Raw genomic sequence first — 20,085 nt, forward strand, 5'->3', positions numbered from 1 at the left:
TGCAGGGACGTTCATAACACATGAATCTACATTATGTACGGTGGAGATTGGATTCTGAGCATTCTATATCAGTGTTTGAGCTCGTGAACAGTAGCCTCTGCATTTTGAAACTGAATTAAGCCAACACAAGAACTAACAAGAGCAATTAAAGAGGTATGGGTATGGATGAAAATTTTCTGAGCAAGATTGTAGCGGTAATGAAAATTGAAGTGCAAGCTGAAGACCATTTACCTCCCTCTCTTCATCCTTATTCCTTTTCCTCATCTTCTTCATCATCTCCGATCTGCAAATTCCAACTGTTATAGATAATTGTTAATGTCAAAGTAGTGCGGTGTGGTTGTCTTAATTCTATAGCAGTAACTGTTATTTATGCATGCCTTTATTTATAAGAATGAAAAGGTTTCCGTAGAAAGTGAAACGACAGACAATTTTACTTTCAATTGTATGTTGAATTCCTGGGCTGAATATCCGATTGTTTCCTATTAACTGTCTACCGACTTCTGGTGATCAGTAGTCAGAATAAAATAATTGTTTGGGTGTCAGTTTAGTAAGTGGTAGAATTTTTATTTCTTCGGTTAACCAAACCAAACCGACTTAATTGACATGTGGCCCTCAACAATGTTTTACATTACCTGTTTAGCTCCAAAACAATCTATTTTGACACAATAAATTTTTTTTTTTTTTTTTTTTTTTTAAAAAAAAGGTTCATAATTAACCGACTTAACTGACCGACCTTTAACCGACTTCATCGAGTTAACTGATTTAATTGAAATAGTTAAAATTTATTCATATCGATACGAAGTCGGTTAACTAATCAATTTTTTTAATTCAGTAGATGAAAATATCTTTACTGTCATGATTTAACCGATACCCAACCTTAGGGTAAAGATATTGACCACGCCTGGCGTGCATCAACAGTGATGCACGCCAGGCACAAAATTTTTTTTTTTTATTATTTTATTATTTTAATTTTTTTGAAAAAAAAAAAAAAAAAAATTTGTGCCTGGCGTGCTTCACTGTTGATGCACGCCAGGCGTGCTCCCAATCACGACTCCCCAACCTTATCCAGTCTAGTATCAAAGCTGTAAAACTCTGTCAAATTCCTGGGCCTCTCCCTCACTGTTGAGCCTCTTTGGGGGACCCATTCAACAATTAGTCAATTGCTAAATAATTCATCCACCAGCTCACAAGATATTAGATAGATAAGGATAGAATCTAAACTAACAACAGGGGACCAGAAACAGAACCAACCAGTCAATCCACATTCAACATAGCAAAGTATTGTACAACAAAATCCAACATAAATTCTAATTTATGTATATCCTCACACATTCACTATATACATAAAACTAATTAAACATCATCAAAATATTTGTAACACAGATTACAAAACACTGCATCACTCTCTTAAAGCAAAAGAATTGGATCAAACTCTAATTAATTAAGGATTCTAAAACTAGAAACAACATGTCCACTTTACAGTTGGTGGCAGTTGGTCTCACCCTGCCAGCTCCAAACAATGTCTTTCAGCGCAGGCCTCACCTCCTCCTCATACAACTTCTTGTACTCCAGGGTGTCTCCGGCCGACTTGGAGAACTCGACCACCGCCACCTCCGGTGCCACCTCGAACACCTCAGCCGTCACTGCCAACTTTCCTTTCCTGCCATCCATTTTCCCCTGCATTTTCACCTTGAATTCTTTTACGCTCGTCACGCTGAAATTCAGCCTGCTCGCCAAAGCCTGAAGCTTCGCCACGATCGCCGAAGCCGAGCACTTGGAGGTGAACATGGACCCAGATTTCCTCTCGCACTCAAACAAGTTCGACAAGTCGAACCCGGACGACATCGACGAAATGAGTTCGAAAGCGTTGTAAAAACGCGGTGACATGGACTTTTCATCATTCTGGTCGTTCTGATCACCGACCGGTTCTTGGATTGAGAGTGGAATTGGAATTGGCTTCACAAACCCCTTTTGAAACCAGGGATTTTGCATTATCTCCAGGATTGAAATTCTCTTCGCCGGATCAGAAACAAGGAGCTGGGATATCAACTGCTTTGCGTCGGTGGAAAACCATTGGGGAAACTCGAATTCGGCCTTGAAAACCTTCCGGTACATTTTCATGAGGTTGTCGGCTTGAAATGGAAGATACCCAGCAAGCAAAACGAAGAGAATTACTCCACAAGACCAGATATCAGCCTTGGCTCCGTCATACCCTTTCTTCCTCAAAACCTCTGGCGCCACATATGCCGGTGTGCCGCACTGCGTGTGGAGCAAGCCGTCATTCCAGAGCTGCTCCGGCAACGCCGACAAGCCGAAATCGGAAACTTTCAAGTCCTCGTTATCATCGAGGAGGAGATTTTCGGGCTTCAAGTCTCGGTGCGAAACGCCACGGCTGTGACAGAAATCGATCGCACTCACTAACTGCTGGAAATACTTTCTCGCCAAATCCTCCTTGAGCTTTCCCTTGGCAACCTTGGCGAACAATTCGCCCCCTTTGACGTATTCCATCACGAAGAATATCTTTGCTTTGGTGGCCATCACTTCCTTCAACTCAACAACATTTGGGTGGCGAACCAATCGCATGACGGAGATCTCGCGCTTGATTTGCTCGATTAGGCCTTCTTTCTTGACGTTGTCCTTGTTGATTAGCTTGATGGCAACGCTTTCGTCGCTGACGAGATTCTTGCCGTAGTACACCTTGGCGAAGGTGCCTTGGCCTAACAATCTCCCCATCTCGTACTTTCCGAAGATTATGTGTCTCGAGGAATCGAGATTGCCGGCTTGTTGAACAACACTTGGTTCTTCCATCTCAATTCTCAACCAAAAAAAAAAAAAGAAACAGAGGATGGGATGTTTGAGTTTTTGGGAAATTGACTCAAATCAGGCCATGAATGGTAAAAATGGGCATGGCCCAGATGAGAAAAAATGGAATTTTTCCCGAAAAAATGTGTCAGATGGCCGAAAAATCGGATGAAGGTGGTGATACAGCATAAAGGACGAAAAAATGGGATTTCATTTTTCTGAGAGAATTGAGGGATTGGAGGTCAATGATTACAAGTTGGTGGTGTTGAATTGGATCAGGTTTGGTGGAAAAAAGGTGGTGATTGGTGGCAGGGAAATAAAGGAGATAAGAGGACGCAGAAATGGTGGGAAGAGCGGGTTGGCATATAACCATTGGAGGACATAGTTTGGGGTGTCGGAGAGTGTGGTCTGGAAGGAGCGGGAAGGCACATAAAAGGTGGCCCAATTGGGTTGGGACACGTACAAATGTGTATGGGTCCCCCCACAACAATTAAGACATTTTGTCTCTCTTCTTGTTTTCCATAAATAGAGCTCTCTTTCTCTTGTATCTTGTACACGTACTTTGCTTGAAATACTTGTGTAAAATTCAGAGATTCTGAGGCGGAGCAAAAAGGACAATATGCTCTGTGAAGCTTCCTGTTGAAGCTTTGCCAAATAAGTACCAGCTGCAGATTCAGAGCTCTGAAGCATGAATACAATGGACCCAAATCCTGCCTAAATCAATCTGAGCACACGGTTGAACTTTTCTTTTTGTTTTTACGGTCCACATGGGGCGCCCACAACTGCTACTGCTGCTTCCTGCAACCTAGGAGTTTGAGCTCTTTGCCAGAGGTTGTAAGGGAGCACTACAATTTCAACAGTTAAGCTCAATCCAAGTAGGATGCTTCTCCAGCGGTAAAAAATATCATTCAAGAATTCTCGTAAGTCCAAATTCTTGTGAAGCAGTAAAATATAATGGGGAAAAGTTTACGTGATTCTATCAAATTATTATTTAATTCCTCAAACTTTTAATTAAGATAATGTTGCTTTTAAACTACTAAAAAATTGTTAATGTCATCCACAAAGCTATCAAAAAGACAAAAATTACCTTAAATTTTTGTTAATAAAACAAAATTACTCCCATAAATTCAAAAAAAAAAAAAAAAAAAAAAACAAACAAACAAACACAAAAATTCCCACTTCCCTTTATCATTTTTTGTCCTTAATTTTTAGTTTTAGTTTTTTTTTTTAAAAAAAAATATTTATTATTTTTTTATTAAGGGTATTTTTGTCATTAAGGGAAACATTGACAGTTTTTTATAGTTTATATGAAGATATTATCACAATTGAAAGTTTAGAGAGAATATTATCACTTAAGGCTCCGTTTACTTCGACTAAAATGGTTTCCAGAAAATGATTTCCACATTTTACAGTGTTTACTTCGACGTAAAATAATGATCAACGGAAAATATTTTCTTTTTGAACGAATTTTTTTTTTTAAATTTTCGAAAAATGGTTTATGGTTTTGAAAACCGCAAACCATTTTCCAACTATAAGTATCTCGTTCTTAAATCGATGAACCTTACCAAGACTCATCGAAAACCTCGCAGGTACTTGACCGGGACTCGCCTAGGACCCGCCCGGGACTTGACCGGGACCCGCCCTGGACCTGACCGGGACTTGACCGAGACCCGCCTAGGACCCGCCCGAGACCTCGCCAGGACTTGCCCGGGAGTTGATCGGGACCCGCCTGGGACTTGCTCAGAACCTGACCGGGACTTGCCCTAGACCCGCCTAGGACTCGCCCCGAACCCCGCCAAGACCTGCCCGAGACTCGCCCAGGACTTGCCCAGGACCCGCCCGAGACCTGACCAGGAGCCGCCTGAGACTTGACTGGGACCCGCCTAGGGCCCCGTCAAGACCTGCTGGGAACTTGACCAAGACTCGCCTAGGACTTGCTCGGGACCGACGAGGACTTGCTCGGGACCCGCCTGGGACTTGACCAAGACCTGACCGGGACTTGCCTGGGACTTAACTAGACCTGCCCGGGACCCACCTGGGACTTGACCGGGACCCGCCTGGACTTGACCAAGACCCGTTCGGGACTTGCCAGGGACCCGCCCGAGACTTGACCGGACTTGCCCAAGACCCGCCCAAGACTTGCTCGGTCATGTCCAGTCGGGGTCCCGGTCAAGTCCCAAGCAGGTCTCGGCGGGGTCCAAAGCAAATCCTGGGCGGGTCCCAGTCAAGTCCCAGCGAGGTCTCAGGCGGGTTCCGGTCAAGTCCCCGGTAAGTCTCAGGAGAGTCTCGGGCAAGTCCCGGGCGGGTCCCAATCAAGTCCCAACAGGGTTCTGGTCAAGTCTCGGGCAAGTCCCGGCGGGGTCCCGAGCAAGTCCCGGGCAGGTCCTGGTCAAGTCCCAACAGGGTCTTGGTTAAGTCCCGGGCAGGTCCCAGTGGGGTCCCAAGCAAGTACCGGTCAGGTCCCTGTCAAGTCCTGGGCGGGTCCCGAGCAAGTCCCAGGCAGGTCTCGACGAGGTCCTGGCCAAGTTCCGACGAGGTCCAGGGCAGGTCCTTGCAGGGTCTCGAACAAGTCCCGTGCAGGTCCCAGCGGGGACCTTATTAGAAAAAAAAATATTAAAAATATATATATATTTTCTGTGTGCACGGTAAACACAGTAAAATGTTTTCAACAAAAAACATTTAGGAAAAATGGCTTTCCTGAAAATATTTTCTGACATAAACCATTTTACGTCGAAGTAAACTGAGCCTAAGTGGCAATTTAAAAAGAATATGTGGACATGAGCTACAGCATTAGGTTTTGTTAATTATGTGCACTAATGCATTTGAAATTGTAAAATTTCCTCCCTTTTTTTTTTTTTTTTTTTTTTAATTTATTTCTTTTTGGTAAGTTTAAAATACTAAGGCACATTTGCTACATGAGGTGCCTATTGTTCTACCAATTCATGCACACAGCCAAGTCATACAAAATTTTTTGCAACCAAAACCAAAAAAAATAAATGAATGAAAGACCAAAAATAGTATTATGAACACCACAAAGCCATCACTAATTTTAAATTTAAAGGATCTAATTATATCTTAATCTTACATGAATTAAAATTTAACACTAGCCAAGGCAGCAACTGACAAGGATTATAAGTTGTTGGGGGTGACAAGTTTGAGGCCGTAGCTGTGGAAATTTATGTACGTGAATCGAAGTATGAGTATAAGACTATTAGAAGTGAGTATCGGTCAAAAAGGTCCGGTTTTGGCTCTTACTGGTTATTAACCGATAATTATCGGTTAAACGGTTTCTTAACCGATTACCAGCCGATAAGGAATTTAACTGAAATTATCAGTTATAACAATAAACGGTTAATCGGTTTAATCGTGGGCTTCAGGTTTCTTGCTCTTCTGCAGAAGAACAAAAATGGATCTTCTACATTGACCGCAAACAGAGAGAAAGAAACCTGAAGAAGAACAAAAACCTTTTTCTTGGGGACAAAACGGAAGTGATCTTCATGTCGTTGAAGATGGAAGAAGGCGGCGATTCAGGCCAATGAATCTGGATTTGCTTCAAATGTTGCTGGGCAATTTGATCGGTTTTGGAGTTCTCTGTCACCGTTAATAGAGTTATGTATTGCAATACTAGTTTGGTTGATTTTGTTCTTGACCTTTCTCATGTTTTAGCTAAAGCCAGTAAACTCATATTCAACGTCCTGGGCTATAAAGATGCTGATGCGGAAGTTAATAGTCCTAATGATAGAAATTTAGTCTCAGGCTATGAATCTAATTCTGCATCATGCAAGTTCTCATTGGAGGAGTTGAAGAATTGAAATCGGAGAAAGATAACATGGCAGTGGATCTAGCGATAAGAACAAAACGGAGAGTAGATAACATGGCAGTGGATCTACCTGAACAAAAGAAACCTGAAGGAGAACAAAAGAAACATAAGACCATTTTTGTTCTTCGGAATTCACCGCAAACAGAGCGTAGAGAGTAGAGAGGCGAGAGCAGATGGGGGGTATGGTGGCAGATGGGTCGATTTAGGCTTAGGGTTTGATATTTAGATAGGTGTATATAATCCCCCAAAACGGCTTTGTTTTGGCTTCCCCAACTAACCGGTTCTTATCAGTTAAAACGGTTAATCGATAATAAATTGTTAATTAGACCGGACCGGACCAATAAAAATTTTAGTACAAAATTTTTAACCGATAAGAATATCGGTTAAACGGTTATGGTTAATATCTGTTCGGTCAAAATCGGTAAACGACGGGTAATCGGTAATCGGTAACCGATTAATTTGCCCGCCCCTAAAGACTACATGTGTCAATCTTAATCTAATCTATTTAATTAAATGGTTTAGTCTCATAAACTATCAGTGGCGGATTCAGGAATTCATTCTTGCAAGGGCGTAAATAAAATAATAAAATTTAATGATAATTTTTTTTTTCTCTTTATATATTATATTTTATTATAATATGGTAAATACAATTAAAAATATATATTATAACACAATATGTGTATCACAAAAAGCATATTTATGAGACTTCATAAATATATGTCAGATTGATATATCAGTTAACATGTAGGCACTAGTACAAAAATAAAGAAAAATACGAAGTGTCTACAATTGCATTTGACGTGATCTTAAAGAAACAAAATCATTTGAAGCTTTCAAAAATTTTCCTTTCAATGTAGACAAGTAAATTATCCACAAGAAACTCATCCTCCATTTTGTTATGAAGTTTTGTTTTAACAATCTTCTTAGTTGAGAGTGCTCGTTCGGTAGTTGATGAACAAAGAATTAAGAATGAGATGTATGTAAAACCCTAGATTTAAAAGACTTTAACAGTTTTCCTTCTTGTTAATCTGTTGATGGGATAATGGGAAAACCCAAACAATAGGAGTAGGGGCACTAGGGCAGGCAACAGCAGTGGAATCAGCAGAGAATAACTGAATAAGTGAATAAAAGAGAGGTTTTTTTTTATTTTTTTTAGGTTAGGTTTGGGCTTTGGAGGGGCTGTTTTTTTAAAAAAAAAAAAAAATTGGAGGGGCTGGGCTATGGGCTGTGCTAATTTGGAGGGGCTGGGTTTTTAAAATGGAGGGACTGGGCAATATTTGAAATAAAAATATATAAAAAAAATTTTTTAAAAAAAAAAATTTAAGCAAGGGCGCTAGCCCCTGCGTCCTTGTGAGTAGATCCACCCCTGTTAACTATAACACAACCTATTTAAATAGATGAATGACCTGACCCGACTCGCACAACTTATTTAATAAACAGATCATGTTGGGTTGACCTGACCCGACCAACATAACCTGTTTAATTAACAATTTCAATTATTGAGCATGAAAATAGCATTTTATACAAAGATATTGCCATAATAATTATCAATTATGAACAACAGATCATATTGGGTTGACCCGACCCAACCAACTATTTAATGAACAATTTCAATTATTGAACATGAAAATATCATTTTATACAAAGATATTGCCATAATAATTATCAATTATGAACAATAGATCATGTTGGATTGACCCGACCCGACCAACATAACCTGTTTAATTAACAATTTCAATTATTGAGCATGAAAATATCATTTTATGCAAAGATATTGCCATAATAATTATCAATTATGAACATGAAAATGAATTACACTACCACATTTATATCTTTGCAACTAGGGATGAGATTAATGGTAATTTCTTTTCGTCTTAGACTTTAGGTTTTTAATTTTTTAATGGTAAAAATTGAAAAAAAAAAAACAATTAATTAATGAATATATATACAAGTTATGCGAGTCACTTGTAGGTTAAGTAGGCTAACCCGAAACTAACTCGTTTATTAGTCGTATCTAATCGGGTCGACCCAGTTGGACTTGAATTCTATTTTACTAAATTTTAATCAATTAATTTTGTACTAGATTTATGTCAAATTCGCAAATCTTGTTAAAAATTATCGGCCATAAATTATATAAGAGAGAGAGAGAGATGTGCAAGGAGTATTGGCCCAACCCTTCCTCCTCATCCCATCTCTAAATGGAAAAGTGGGCCTCAAATAAGAAACCTTAGAGAAAGCAACACCAATTGAGGCTCAGGCTAGCAAATATCCTGCTTATGTAGTCTTGTTTCGTTTGGGCCTCTCAGCATATTCCCTCCTCAATTGGGTTGTGTTGACTGATGTGGAAGGTGGGTTGGGCCCTAGCGTTCTCCCTGATTTTTGAAAAATAAAACAAACAAATCCTATATTTTTTATTTATTTTTTTAATTATCATCAAACAAACAGACAATTCAACATCACGAATGTCAATCAAAAAGACAAAAAATCAGAGAATAATATGCCGAAAACGCAACCTCATTCTGTCAAAGAGTCACTTGGACTCTTCTTGATCGTGTGGGCATCCCTTTCAACGAGAGCTTTAAGTTAATGTTGATCCACCAACCTGGAGAAAAAGGATGCAATATTGTTACCTTGTATGACCTTTATGAGGGAATCTAGAGAATCTAAAAGGGTTTATCTTCAATTTGAACTAATCAACACTTTTCTCATCATGGTTTGAATGCATGCATGAGCACTAACCTACTAACCCATTACTCGTAGACCGATGTAGGGGGACTAGCATACGCCATAGCCTCCCTTCACTTTAGAAGGGTTTAGTATAGATCTTTTGGCCAAAAAATTTTAGATTGGCCGCTCACCGGCCCTTTGAAAACGGGTCTAAAAAGTTAAGTGACGTAGGGGGACTAGCATACGCCATAGCCTCTCTCTACTCTTGAAGGGTTTAGTATATATCTTTGGGCCAAAAAATTTTAGATTGGCCGCTCCCCGGCCCTTTGAAAACCGATCTAAAAAGTTAAGTACATACACAAGCTAAGGTGGTCTCATACAGCCTAGGAAAAAAGTGGTCCTATATGAACTTGGACTAAATTTACATCAAAATCGATGATATTTGTTGGTTGGTAAACAAATTTTATTCGCAAAACGTTTTATGAAAATGAATAATTGAAAGTAGAACTCTAGCATTATTAGCATATTGTAATTCAACATTTAGACTTCCTGGGACTGTCAAATGTTTCTGAATTGTGTGAATGAACTCTTCTTGTTTCTATCACAACTACTAAACAAACATTTTTAGCTATGAATATTCTTAAAAACTATGCTTTTTAACAAAAATGAATATGATTTTTTGATTGATTGTGGTTATAGTTAGGGATGGAGGCAGACTTTGGTATAGGTAAAGGCCAAGGGCCAAAACTTTTAGTGGGTAGGGGCCAATAGGCAAAAAAAAAAAAAAAAAAAAAAGTTTTCCTTATAATTTTTTTTTTTCCTTGTGTGTGTGGGCCTACACCGGCCACCCCCAGCTCCGTCAATGGATATAGTGTTCTCCTTGTTATCCTAAAAAAGAGTAATATATGCTTCATACTCAACTCTTATCACAGTTATATACAATAATACGACTAGGCTGATATGGAATTGGTCATAAGGCGTTGGATTAGCGTTTATTGAAATAAAATAAAAAATTTAAGGATTGATAGACATTATCACATCAACTCAGTTGTATGCGAATGAGATGAGGATTGAGTATTTTACATTGCTCCTCATAAAAAAATAATAAGGATAATTTATTAAAAATATGTGAAAGTTGAGGAATTCAGTTGTATCTTTCTTTTGGACGCCTATTTTGTCCCTTAATAACTACTATATTTCATAATTGTCGAAAATACTTTATGTGATGTTAATTAAAATATTCTGGTGAAAAATAATTATAAAGAAACGAATCAAATAGCTAATTTTATGGGTTTTTATTTATTTATTTATTTATTTATTTTTATTTTTAAATATATATCAATTAAGTGATATTTGTTGTATAGTCTATCCAAGTCTTTGACTAACTACTTTTCCTACCCACAAAAAAAAAAGTGTAGAATATCATATGGCTTCTTAATGTTCCCAATTTTGTAGACTAATATGGTCAATTGAATTCTGCAGGACTATTCGGTTCCGTTTGTTAAAACTTTTGTTTTAAATTCTTAAAATAAAAATATTAACAAATAACTCAAAACGGACAAATAATTTTCACTTTTACATCAAATTAAAATACTTTTGTGAAACAAAAATCAGCAAACATTCCCTCAAAATACATTAACATAATTAAGAAGAGAGCCATGTTTAATCTCCAAGTGGTAGGTGTTAGGTGCAAGACAGATACATTAGAATCTTAAAATAGGATCAAGAAAAAGAAACCTTGTATTTCATTGGTCATTGGAACAACAATAGATGTTGAAAAGAATATCCAGGAACAAAGTCAAACCTCGTGTTTGCCCTACTTGTTTGATATCTGCAACTTCTATTTCTGGACCAATCACCCGTTAAACGGAATGGGCCCCTCAACGTTCACCCAACTTTGAAAGTCTGTGCTCTCATTCTCAGGTTGTGGCGGTGGCTGAATAATTTTTTCCCAATGAATCTAGATTTTTCAATAATTTGTTATCCGAATAGTTTGACAATTCGGATAATTACAAGATTTACAAATTTGACACAAACTAAATACTAAATTATTGAGTCGGGTTAAAGAGTTTGACTAATTTAATTAAATAAGTCGGGTTAAGATCATGACTTATATATACATATACATACTCAACACGATCCGAACTTAACACATGACATTTAAGACTGGCAATTTTGATACAACTTATACAATTGACATAAACTTAACACGAGATTAGCGAGTTAGGATTAAGAGGTCTGACTCGTTTAATTAAATAAGTCGAGTTAATGTTGACGTATATAGTGTAATAGCTATACCCAACACGACCAGAACCCAATACGTGACATTTATCCTGTAAAGTGTAAACCTAAAACAAAATTAGTGAATTAGAGTTGAAGGGTCTAACTCTTTTAATTAAATAAATCGGTTTAAAGTTTACTTATATAGTGTTATACTTATTAACGAATTAAGGTCGGTGAATTCGACTAATTTAATTAAATGTCATATTAAAATTGATCAATATCTTGATACAACTTCAACCCGACATATGTAACACGGTGCCAGTGAACCTCAAGGGAATCCAAATTATTATCAAACATGTGGGTAAAAAGAAAGACCAGACAGAGAACAGAGTATTTGAATTGGTAGTGCTTTGGTTGGACTAGAAATGGTGATTTGTGTCGGGGTAATTAATTGGACGTGGACATGAAAAAATAGGGTTCATGAATCATGAATGTGAACATGCAGAGACTTTAGAGTTACAGGTTCATTGGATTGACTATTACGTAATTAGTGTTGAATATATAAGTCGGTCGCGGTCACTGGTCAATGGTTGAGTCTTCTTGTTGTACTTTTTTTTTTTTTTTTTTTGGTATGGGACGACTTTTTATTTGTTTTGTTGTGCTTGTGTGATGTAGCCAGTGACGTCATTCCCATGAGGCACCCCACCCCACCTTCCAATTTTGAACCATCAATATCTTTAGTCGAACGAGGACGAATGAAATTGACTTTTATAAAGAGGAAACGTTTATTTTCTGGGAAAATATATGCTGTGCATTTTTTTTTTTTTTTTTTTTGTTATGGCTGAGGTCAATAATTAATAAATAATGAAGAAGAAAAATAACAGTAAATAATGAATTTAGGCAGGTGTCAGTTCATTTAGGCAGGAAAAATATATAATTTACGCAAGCCTAATTGGAACTCTAATCAAGACCAAGTTCAATCCATGCAAACAGAAAATGAAAAAGTCATGATGTTTGGAGAGAAGAGCGAAATATATATATATATATATATAGTTTTTGAAAAATATGGTTTTTTTCTTTTTTAAGAAAAAAAAGTGTTTTGATGGTATACAAGGAGGAGGAGGAGGACTAGTTTTTGGTAGAGTCTACGTTTAAAAAAAGTAGTTGTTTAGGTGTGTTTGAATTGTTTGAAAAAGATGAGAATTGTTTTCTGGTAGGGTCGACACGGATTTTTCTTTTTCTTTGCTTGAATTGTTTGTTAATAGTTTTGAAAAAAAAAAAAAAAATTGAAAATAAGAAATTATCAAACCATTATTATTTAAGGCAAAAAATTAGTAATAGAATTTTTATTTATTTTTTATTTTTTTATATATATAAGTACAAGAGACCTACAAAACCAAACCAGAAAAATATTAAGTATGGTATGTATAAGATTACTTCAAAGGGGAAACACACAATTACACAAATAAGAAAAACTATGAAAACATCATGCATCCCAATATAATAAACTTATATATATATATATATATATACTCTATAGACAAATAAGATGGTTTACATTCAATTGAGATATGAATTTTTTAGGCACGGGATACTCTGGATAGCTGGTTTAGGGGGTGGTAAAACCGCCTCTTTAGCTTAAAGGGGAGGTTCGATCACCTCTAATAGTCAATTTGAAAGTGCTTAAATCAATGGCCACTGAATGGTTCAGTCATCTTTAATGACCAGTTTGGAGGTGACCAAACCATCTGCTTGACTATAGAATAGTACGTTTTAAAAAAGTAGTTGTTTAGGCGTGTTTGAATTGTTTGAAAAAGATGAAAATTGTTTTTTGGTAGGGTCGATACGGATTTTTCTTTTTCTTTGCTTGAATTGTTTGTTAATGGTTTTGAAAAAAAAAATTTGAAAATAAGAAATTATCAAACCATTATTATTTAAGGCAAAAAATTAGTAATAGAATTTTTTTTTTTGTTTTGTTTATATATATTTATATATATAAGTACAAGAGACCTACAAAACCAAACCAGAAAAATATTAAGTATGGTATGTATAAGAGTACTTCAAAGGGGAAACACACAAATAAGAAAAACTATGAAAACATCATGCATCCCAATATAATAAACTTATATATATATATATATACACTCTAGACAAATAAGATGATTTACATTCAATTGAGATATGAATTTTTTAGGCACGGGATACTATGGATAGCTGGTTTAGGGGGTGGTAAAACCGCCTCTTTAGCTTAAAGGGGAGGTTCGATCACCTCTAATAGTCAATTTGAAAGTGCTTAAATCAATGGCCACTGAATGGTTCAGTCATCTTTAATGACCAGTTTGGAGGTGGCCAAACCATCTGCTTGACTATAGAATAGTATGTTTAAAAAAAGTAGTTGTTTAGGCGTGTTTGAATTGTTTGAAAAAGATGAAAATTGTTTTTTGGTAGGGTCGATACGGATTTTTCTTTTTCTTTGCTTGAATTGTTTGTTAATGGTTTTGAAAAAAAAAAAATTGAAAATAAGAAATTATCAAACCATTATTATTTAAGGCAAAAAATTAGTAATAGAATTTTTTTTGTTTTTTTTTTGTTTATATATATATATATATATAAGTACAAGAGACCTACAAAACCAAACCAGAAAAATATTAAGTATGGTATGTATAAGAGTACTTCAAAGGGGAAACACACAAATAAGAAAAACTATGAAAACATCATGCATCCCAATATATATACTCTAGACAAATAAGACGGTTTACATTCAATTGAGATATGAATTTTTTAGGCACGGGATACTTTGGATAGCTGGTTTAGGAGGTGGCTGCGGTAAAACTGCCTCTTTAGCTTAAAGGGAAGGTTCGGTCACCTCCAATAGTCAATTTGAAAGTGGTTAAATCAATGACCACACAATGGTGCAGTCATCTTTAATGACCAATTTAGAGGTGGCCAAACCATGTGCTTGACTATAGAATAGTTTAGTCATCCTTGAATCTTGATAGCCAATTTGAAAGCGATTGAATCACCTTCGATGGCTTATTTAGAAGTGGTCAAACTACCCTAAAATGCTTCGTGCAAACTCAACAGCTAGCCAACCAAATCACCTTTTTAAAAAAAAAAAAAAAAAAAAATTATTTGATGTCATAATCTAAGTCATTTATTTAAATTGAAGGGTCCAAATAAAAAAGATATTACTATATTGGGTGCAATGGTCACCGGATCTCAAGGTATTTACATGGCCGACTTGAAAATGTGAAAGAAAAAAAAAAATGATATATATAGACGGGGCAGGGTCCTTAAAGTCAAACCCGAACGTGTAATTGGCGACATGTGCTCTTATCCAGTCCATAATAATTTAACACGTGCGACGTGAGGCTCACGTTGTCAATGCACGCGTGTTTTACTTCTACTCCTCTCGTCAACTCCCACTACTAACACTCCGAAATTCTCACACCAAATAAAGCTTTTTTTTTTTTTTTTTTAATAAAATCAAACAAATAATTAGCTATTACTGTTCCTATTTCGGCTGCATTGTAGCAGGTGCTCCTCCAACAGTTTCAAGCAATTCAAACGTTTTTGAATTTGTTACTATTTTCAAAAAGAAAAAAAAAAAAATACATACTCCTTATCTTACCCGAAAAATAAATTAATATTAAATAAACAAGACAAAGAGTGTCACTTACAAGTTACAAGTAAAAGACACCAACATGAGTTGTTAAATTGGACTAAGAATAGAAGAATAGAAGATTGAGACCAATCAAGTTGACAAGTTGATGAATTGTACCCCAAAAAGAAAGAAAAAGCATAGGCCGCTTATCTCATGCAATGCGTCATTTGCAGACCGTAATTAACTGTCCAGATTATTAATAAAAGAGTCATGTGAAAGTGAAATTCAGTTGCCTCAAGACAGAAAAAAATTGTCGGATAATTTATCATAGTGCATGGCTGTCTAAATTGTTACGAGTCTGGTGTCGCGGTTTGGAAGCTATATAAGAAAGGTAGTAGAGATGAAGTGTCAAAGTTTCCAAGGTGAAGGGTTGGTGGCGATGGGTTCCTACTTTCTGCCGTGAAAGTTAAATAAATAACACAAGCCTGCAGCCAGCCGTCGTGAATTGGTCAGAGGTGGCTTCTAACTACGATTGGCTTATCCTTGCTTGAATTCAACCAATCTTTGACTCTTTATACATCATAAAGCCGGTGGTCACGGTCGTGCTACATTTTTGAGAGGGTGAATGTATAAAATCCAACTATCATAAAGTGTATCAGATTCAGAAAGCCTAGAAAAATAAAAAAGAAAATATTATTTTATTCCAAAAGTAAATAAATAACAAAAACTATGACTATTCACCCAACACACATTTAGCCCGCCAAGAATAAAGTTGCATATATAATACATGCATGTGATATGAGCCTCCTGGCCTTGACATTTGCTCACCAATAAAAAGAAAAAAGAAAAAAGGGAGATAGTCAATATTGCTTTGTTTGGTCATATTTAGGGTTGGAAAGTTCAAAAACATTTAAGAGATAGAGAAAACTTTTTAGAATTGTCTTTTTTTAAAAAAAAAATAATTGAGACTAACTTTTGGTGGGAATATTATATTATATGGAAATGCCAAGTTTAAAACAGTCTTTAGTATGTATGTGAAAAAACTAAATCAAATATATTAATTGGTTTTGATTTTGAATGTAAAAGTATCAAATTTAGAAGAAAATTTTAATTTAAACCTAAAAAAACACAACAAATTAAAAAAAAAAAAAGAAGAAAGAAATGAATTGTTTATACAATTTAAAACTAACACGATTCTCTGATTTGTAAATTAATAATCACTCAACATTGATTACGTTTATAAATTAATTATTGTCCATTAAAAGTAGGAAAATTTGGTTTAAACTTCTTAGTTTTTGTGATATATATATATATATGTTGGGGATAAAATCCACAATGGGTCCCACTATCTCTCAGCAATCCTTAATTATCTCATAAGGTCCTACCTTATCTCAACTACCTCACATTATCTCTCCACTGTTTCAAATGATTCTTCGATCATCTTAAAGGAGAAGATTACATAGAAAAATCCTATAAAAGGGAACAAAATCGGTAAGAGGATCATCCTTTCTATATATAATGCTAGCTCTGGGTATATTTTGACCCCATATACGACTGCTAACTTAAGTATCGGAGGATCTTCCCTGTAGACTCCTTTGACGCTCTTATTATTTTGTAGGAGCCCAAAGATTAATAATTAAGAAGATTAATAATTAAGAAGGTGGGAGGGGGCAGTTGAACTGGGCACACAAGCCATCCCTTATGTTTGGGGCAGTCGCACAAGCTACCATTAGTTAAGGGTTTCTGTGTGAATCACCCCTTAATTAGTTTGAGGCAGTTGTGCAAAATATCCTCTATATTTGGAGTGGCTGCACAAGCCACGCCTTTTGTTTCGAGTGGCCACACGAGTCACCCCCTTGCCGAGGGGTAGCAACACAAGCCACCATTTTTTTTAGGGATGACTGCACAAGCCACCCACACTATTAGAGATGCCTTGCCTCCTTTGAGGAGTTCACCAATCCACCCCTACTTATAAATGTAATGAGAATTTTTCTAGTTATAGACAGAGAGTTGGACATTAAGACCAAGGGAGGCCATGGCCCTACTATTTTTCCCATTTTCTTTTTAAAAAATGCTGTTAAATTAAATATATGTGCATTTTTTTTTAAAAAAAAAATTAGGCTTGATCCTTCATTGATCTAGTCAAATTAAAAATTCTACTTTCGTCCCGGGTTATCGTCCCGGGTTATAAAAGACTTCAATCAATGTCATCTTCAATCTTTGTTTATTGATGCACTAGTGGAGCGGGCGGTTAAGCTATGGCTCGACTGGTCTTGAGGGTGCGCCTGCGGTTTTCACCGTTTATGTCCTTCATGAGCAGTCTCCCGCGGGTTGTTGCTACTATGGTCACGCCCAAGTATAATAGACATAATTGGTCTCTCCTTCCAACCTTTTTAATTAGAAAAAAACAAATCTTTCTTTATTTATTTTCCCTCTTAGATGATGACCAAGAAGCACGCAGTCACCCTGGGACATTGAGAACGAGTTCAACCTACTTAATTGGAAGGACCTTCTCTAATATCATGCTGCAAGATTTCATAGATAAGGTTCATGAACCTTATAGACACGTTTTGCCTTGTCATACAAGGCATATACTAGATGAGGAAAACATCTAAATTCCAACATAAATATTCTAGGTCAAATCTAGAGAATGCCAGCTAAATTTTATAATGCTAATGATGTGACCGTTTTAATCAACTTTTGAAATTTTATTAAAAATAAAGATTGATCAAACAATTAGTCGGAATTGTCATGTTAGTGTTATAAGATAATTATAAGATAAAGATGCTGTTTCTAGCATTATTATTCGGTAAATATCAAATACTAAATGAAAAAGTGAAAAAGTAATATCCTTTTTCCCAAACAAGAAGCATTTTATTGGCAGCCAACACAAGAAGATGAGTGGAATATGAGTACTAAACTACAGTGTTCATAGCTTCACACTCCTCACTCGGGCAACGTTAATTCGATGTCCTTCGTATATACTTTGAAAAGCAGAAATGAAAAGAGGATTGCAGTTCCAAAAAGCATCCTAATTTTGTGTCAATTTTATCAGCCGACATCAGAAAACGACAAATTAAAGACTCTCCGTAGTCCATGCTTGTCGCTTTACTTTTTTTTTCTTTTTCTTTTTCTTTTTCTTTTGGCATGCTTCTCGCTTTAATTTCTTAAGAAATGCAGGCTTAAAAAAAAAATTTTACAAAAAAAAAAAATTTATAAACTGATGTGACACAATATGATTGGATATAAGATAAGTTCAAATTTTAAAAAATCTAATTATGTTGTGTCACATCAGTTTGTAAAAACTTTTCTGTAAAATTTGTTTGTAAGCCTAGTACTCCTCTTACTTTGTTATATAAAAGGCTTCTTGTGAGCTAGGGGTGTAAACGAGTCAAGCTTGAGCGAGCTTCTCTTGTTTGAGCTCGGCTCGTTTAAATTTTACTCGATTTCGAGCCGAGCTCAAGGACAAGCCAAAAAATCGAGCTCGAACTCATAATAAGTCGAGCTAAGCCGAGCTAGCTTGCAAGCTGGCTCTTATATTTAATTTATTTATTTTTATTATAAATTTAACTTCAAGTACTCTTAAACCATTCAAGAAGCTAGCTTGCATATGAGCATTTGCTTAGCTAGTTAGGATCCATTTGAGAGTGCGTTTTTAAAAAATTAATCTGCGTTTTTAAACCAAATCGCAATTTTGGAGTGTTTAGGATTGCGATTTTAAAAACGCAAAATTTAAAATCGTGGAAAAATCTGCGATTTCTATAAGCTGACTAGGGGGTGCTTATTTGAAAAAGTGCGAATTTAAACCAAAATCACGATTTCTCTTAAAACAATATTTGGCGCAATATTTACCTATTTGGCAATGAAATCGCAATTATTTGCTAATGTTATCCAAACACTTAATTAATAAAAAAGTACTTTTTAACATGTTTTACCAAACGCCTATGCGAATTTAAAAAGTAGCGATTTTAAAAACGTAATTTTTAAAAACGCAATTTTTAAAATCGCACTCCCAAACGGGCCCTTAGTCGAGTATGGAGCCTGAGTTAAGAAAGCAAGACACTTAGTTTTGAAGCGAGAGGCTATGTATCCTTTTATTATTAGGAAAATAAAAAATCATCAATTTTTAATATTAATATGAGCAATTACCAATTCGAGCCTTATAAAAGCTGCTCACAAGCCTAACTGAGTCGAGCCGAACTTGCTTCATTTAATATTCGAGTCAGTATTTGTGTTCACGAAATACCTTATTTAATAATCAAATTGAGTACAAACCGATCCCGAGCTTGCTCGCGAACAGCTTACTTGTTTAACACCCCTATTGTGATTGTGACTGTGGCTGCCAACTTTTTTCAAAAAACTTCTTTTTTTTTTTTTAATCATTTTATTTTATTTTATTTTTTTGAATTTAACTAAATTTTCATATGGGTATTGGTATGGCGTGTTTAAGTTGTGAGTTAGTGCAAATTTAGGGCTGTTAAGTGAGCGAAGCGTCTCGCGAGCAAGCTCGGGCTCGGCTCGCATAAGCTCGGCTCGTGCTCGACTCGAATATTAAGTGAAGCACTTCGTGAACACAAATCCTAGCTCGAATATTAAACGAAGCAAGCTCGGCTGACTCGGCTAACTCGTGAGCAGCTCGTGAGCTCGGCTCGTATAAGGCTCGCCTCGCTTATTAAGCATTTATCATACTCTCGTATAAATATATTGCACTGTGCAATATATTTATCATACTCTCGTCCTACCCTCGACTCTGCACGGTTGACCAATTAATCAATGCTTATTTTTTCTATAGCGTCAACTTTTATTTAAAAAAATAAAAAATAAAAAATAAAATAAAAATAGATACGATCAAATTAGTCCAATAGAATAGGGGTGAAATGAGAGTATGACAGATAGGAATTTACTAAGGTTAAAATATTTTCTAGAGAACGTTTTTTCTATTTTTTTTGGTCTTTGAGAATAAAGATAA

At 36.1% G+C, this 20,085-nt stretch overlaps 1 protein-coding gene across 1 annotated transcript; it reads right to left on the minus strand.

Annotated features, from left to right (window-relative positions):
* Positions 1–1,237: 1,237 nt before the first annotated feature.
* Positions 1,238–3,208, minus strand: LOC132187303 (CBL-interacting serine/threonine-protein kinase 5). The gene has a single exon (XM_059601576.2). The coding sequence runs from the start codon at positions 2,806–2,808 to the stop codon at positions 1,477–1,479; it is 1,332 nt and encodes a 443-aa protein (XP_059457559.2). The 5' UTR covers positions 2,809–3,208; the 3' UTR covers positions 1,238–1,476.
* Positions 3,209–20,085: the final 16,877 nt, after the last annotated feature.

This window comes from Corylus avellana, chromosome 6 (assembly GCF_965113065.1).
Source record: "Corylus avellana chromosome 6, dhCorAvel1.hap1.2, whole genome shotgun sequence".
Taxonomy (NCBI): Eukaryota; Viridiplantae; Streptophyta; class Magnoliopsida; order Fagales; family Betulaceae; genus Corylus; species Corylus avellana.

Excerpts from the sequence above, each read along its gene's own strand:
- LOC132187303 (XM_059601576.2), bottom strand. The coding sequence starts at position 2,808 with ATGGAAGAACCAAGTGTTGTTCAACAAGCCGGCAATCTCGATTCCTCG.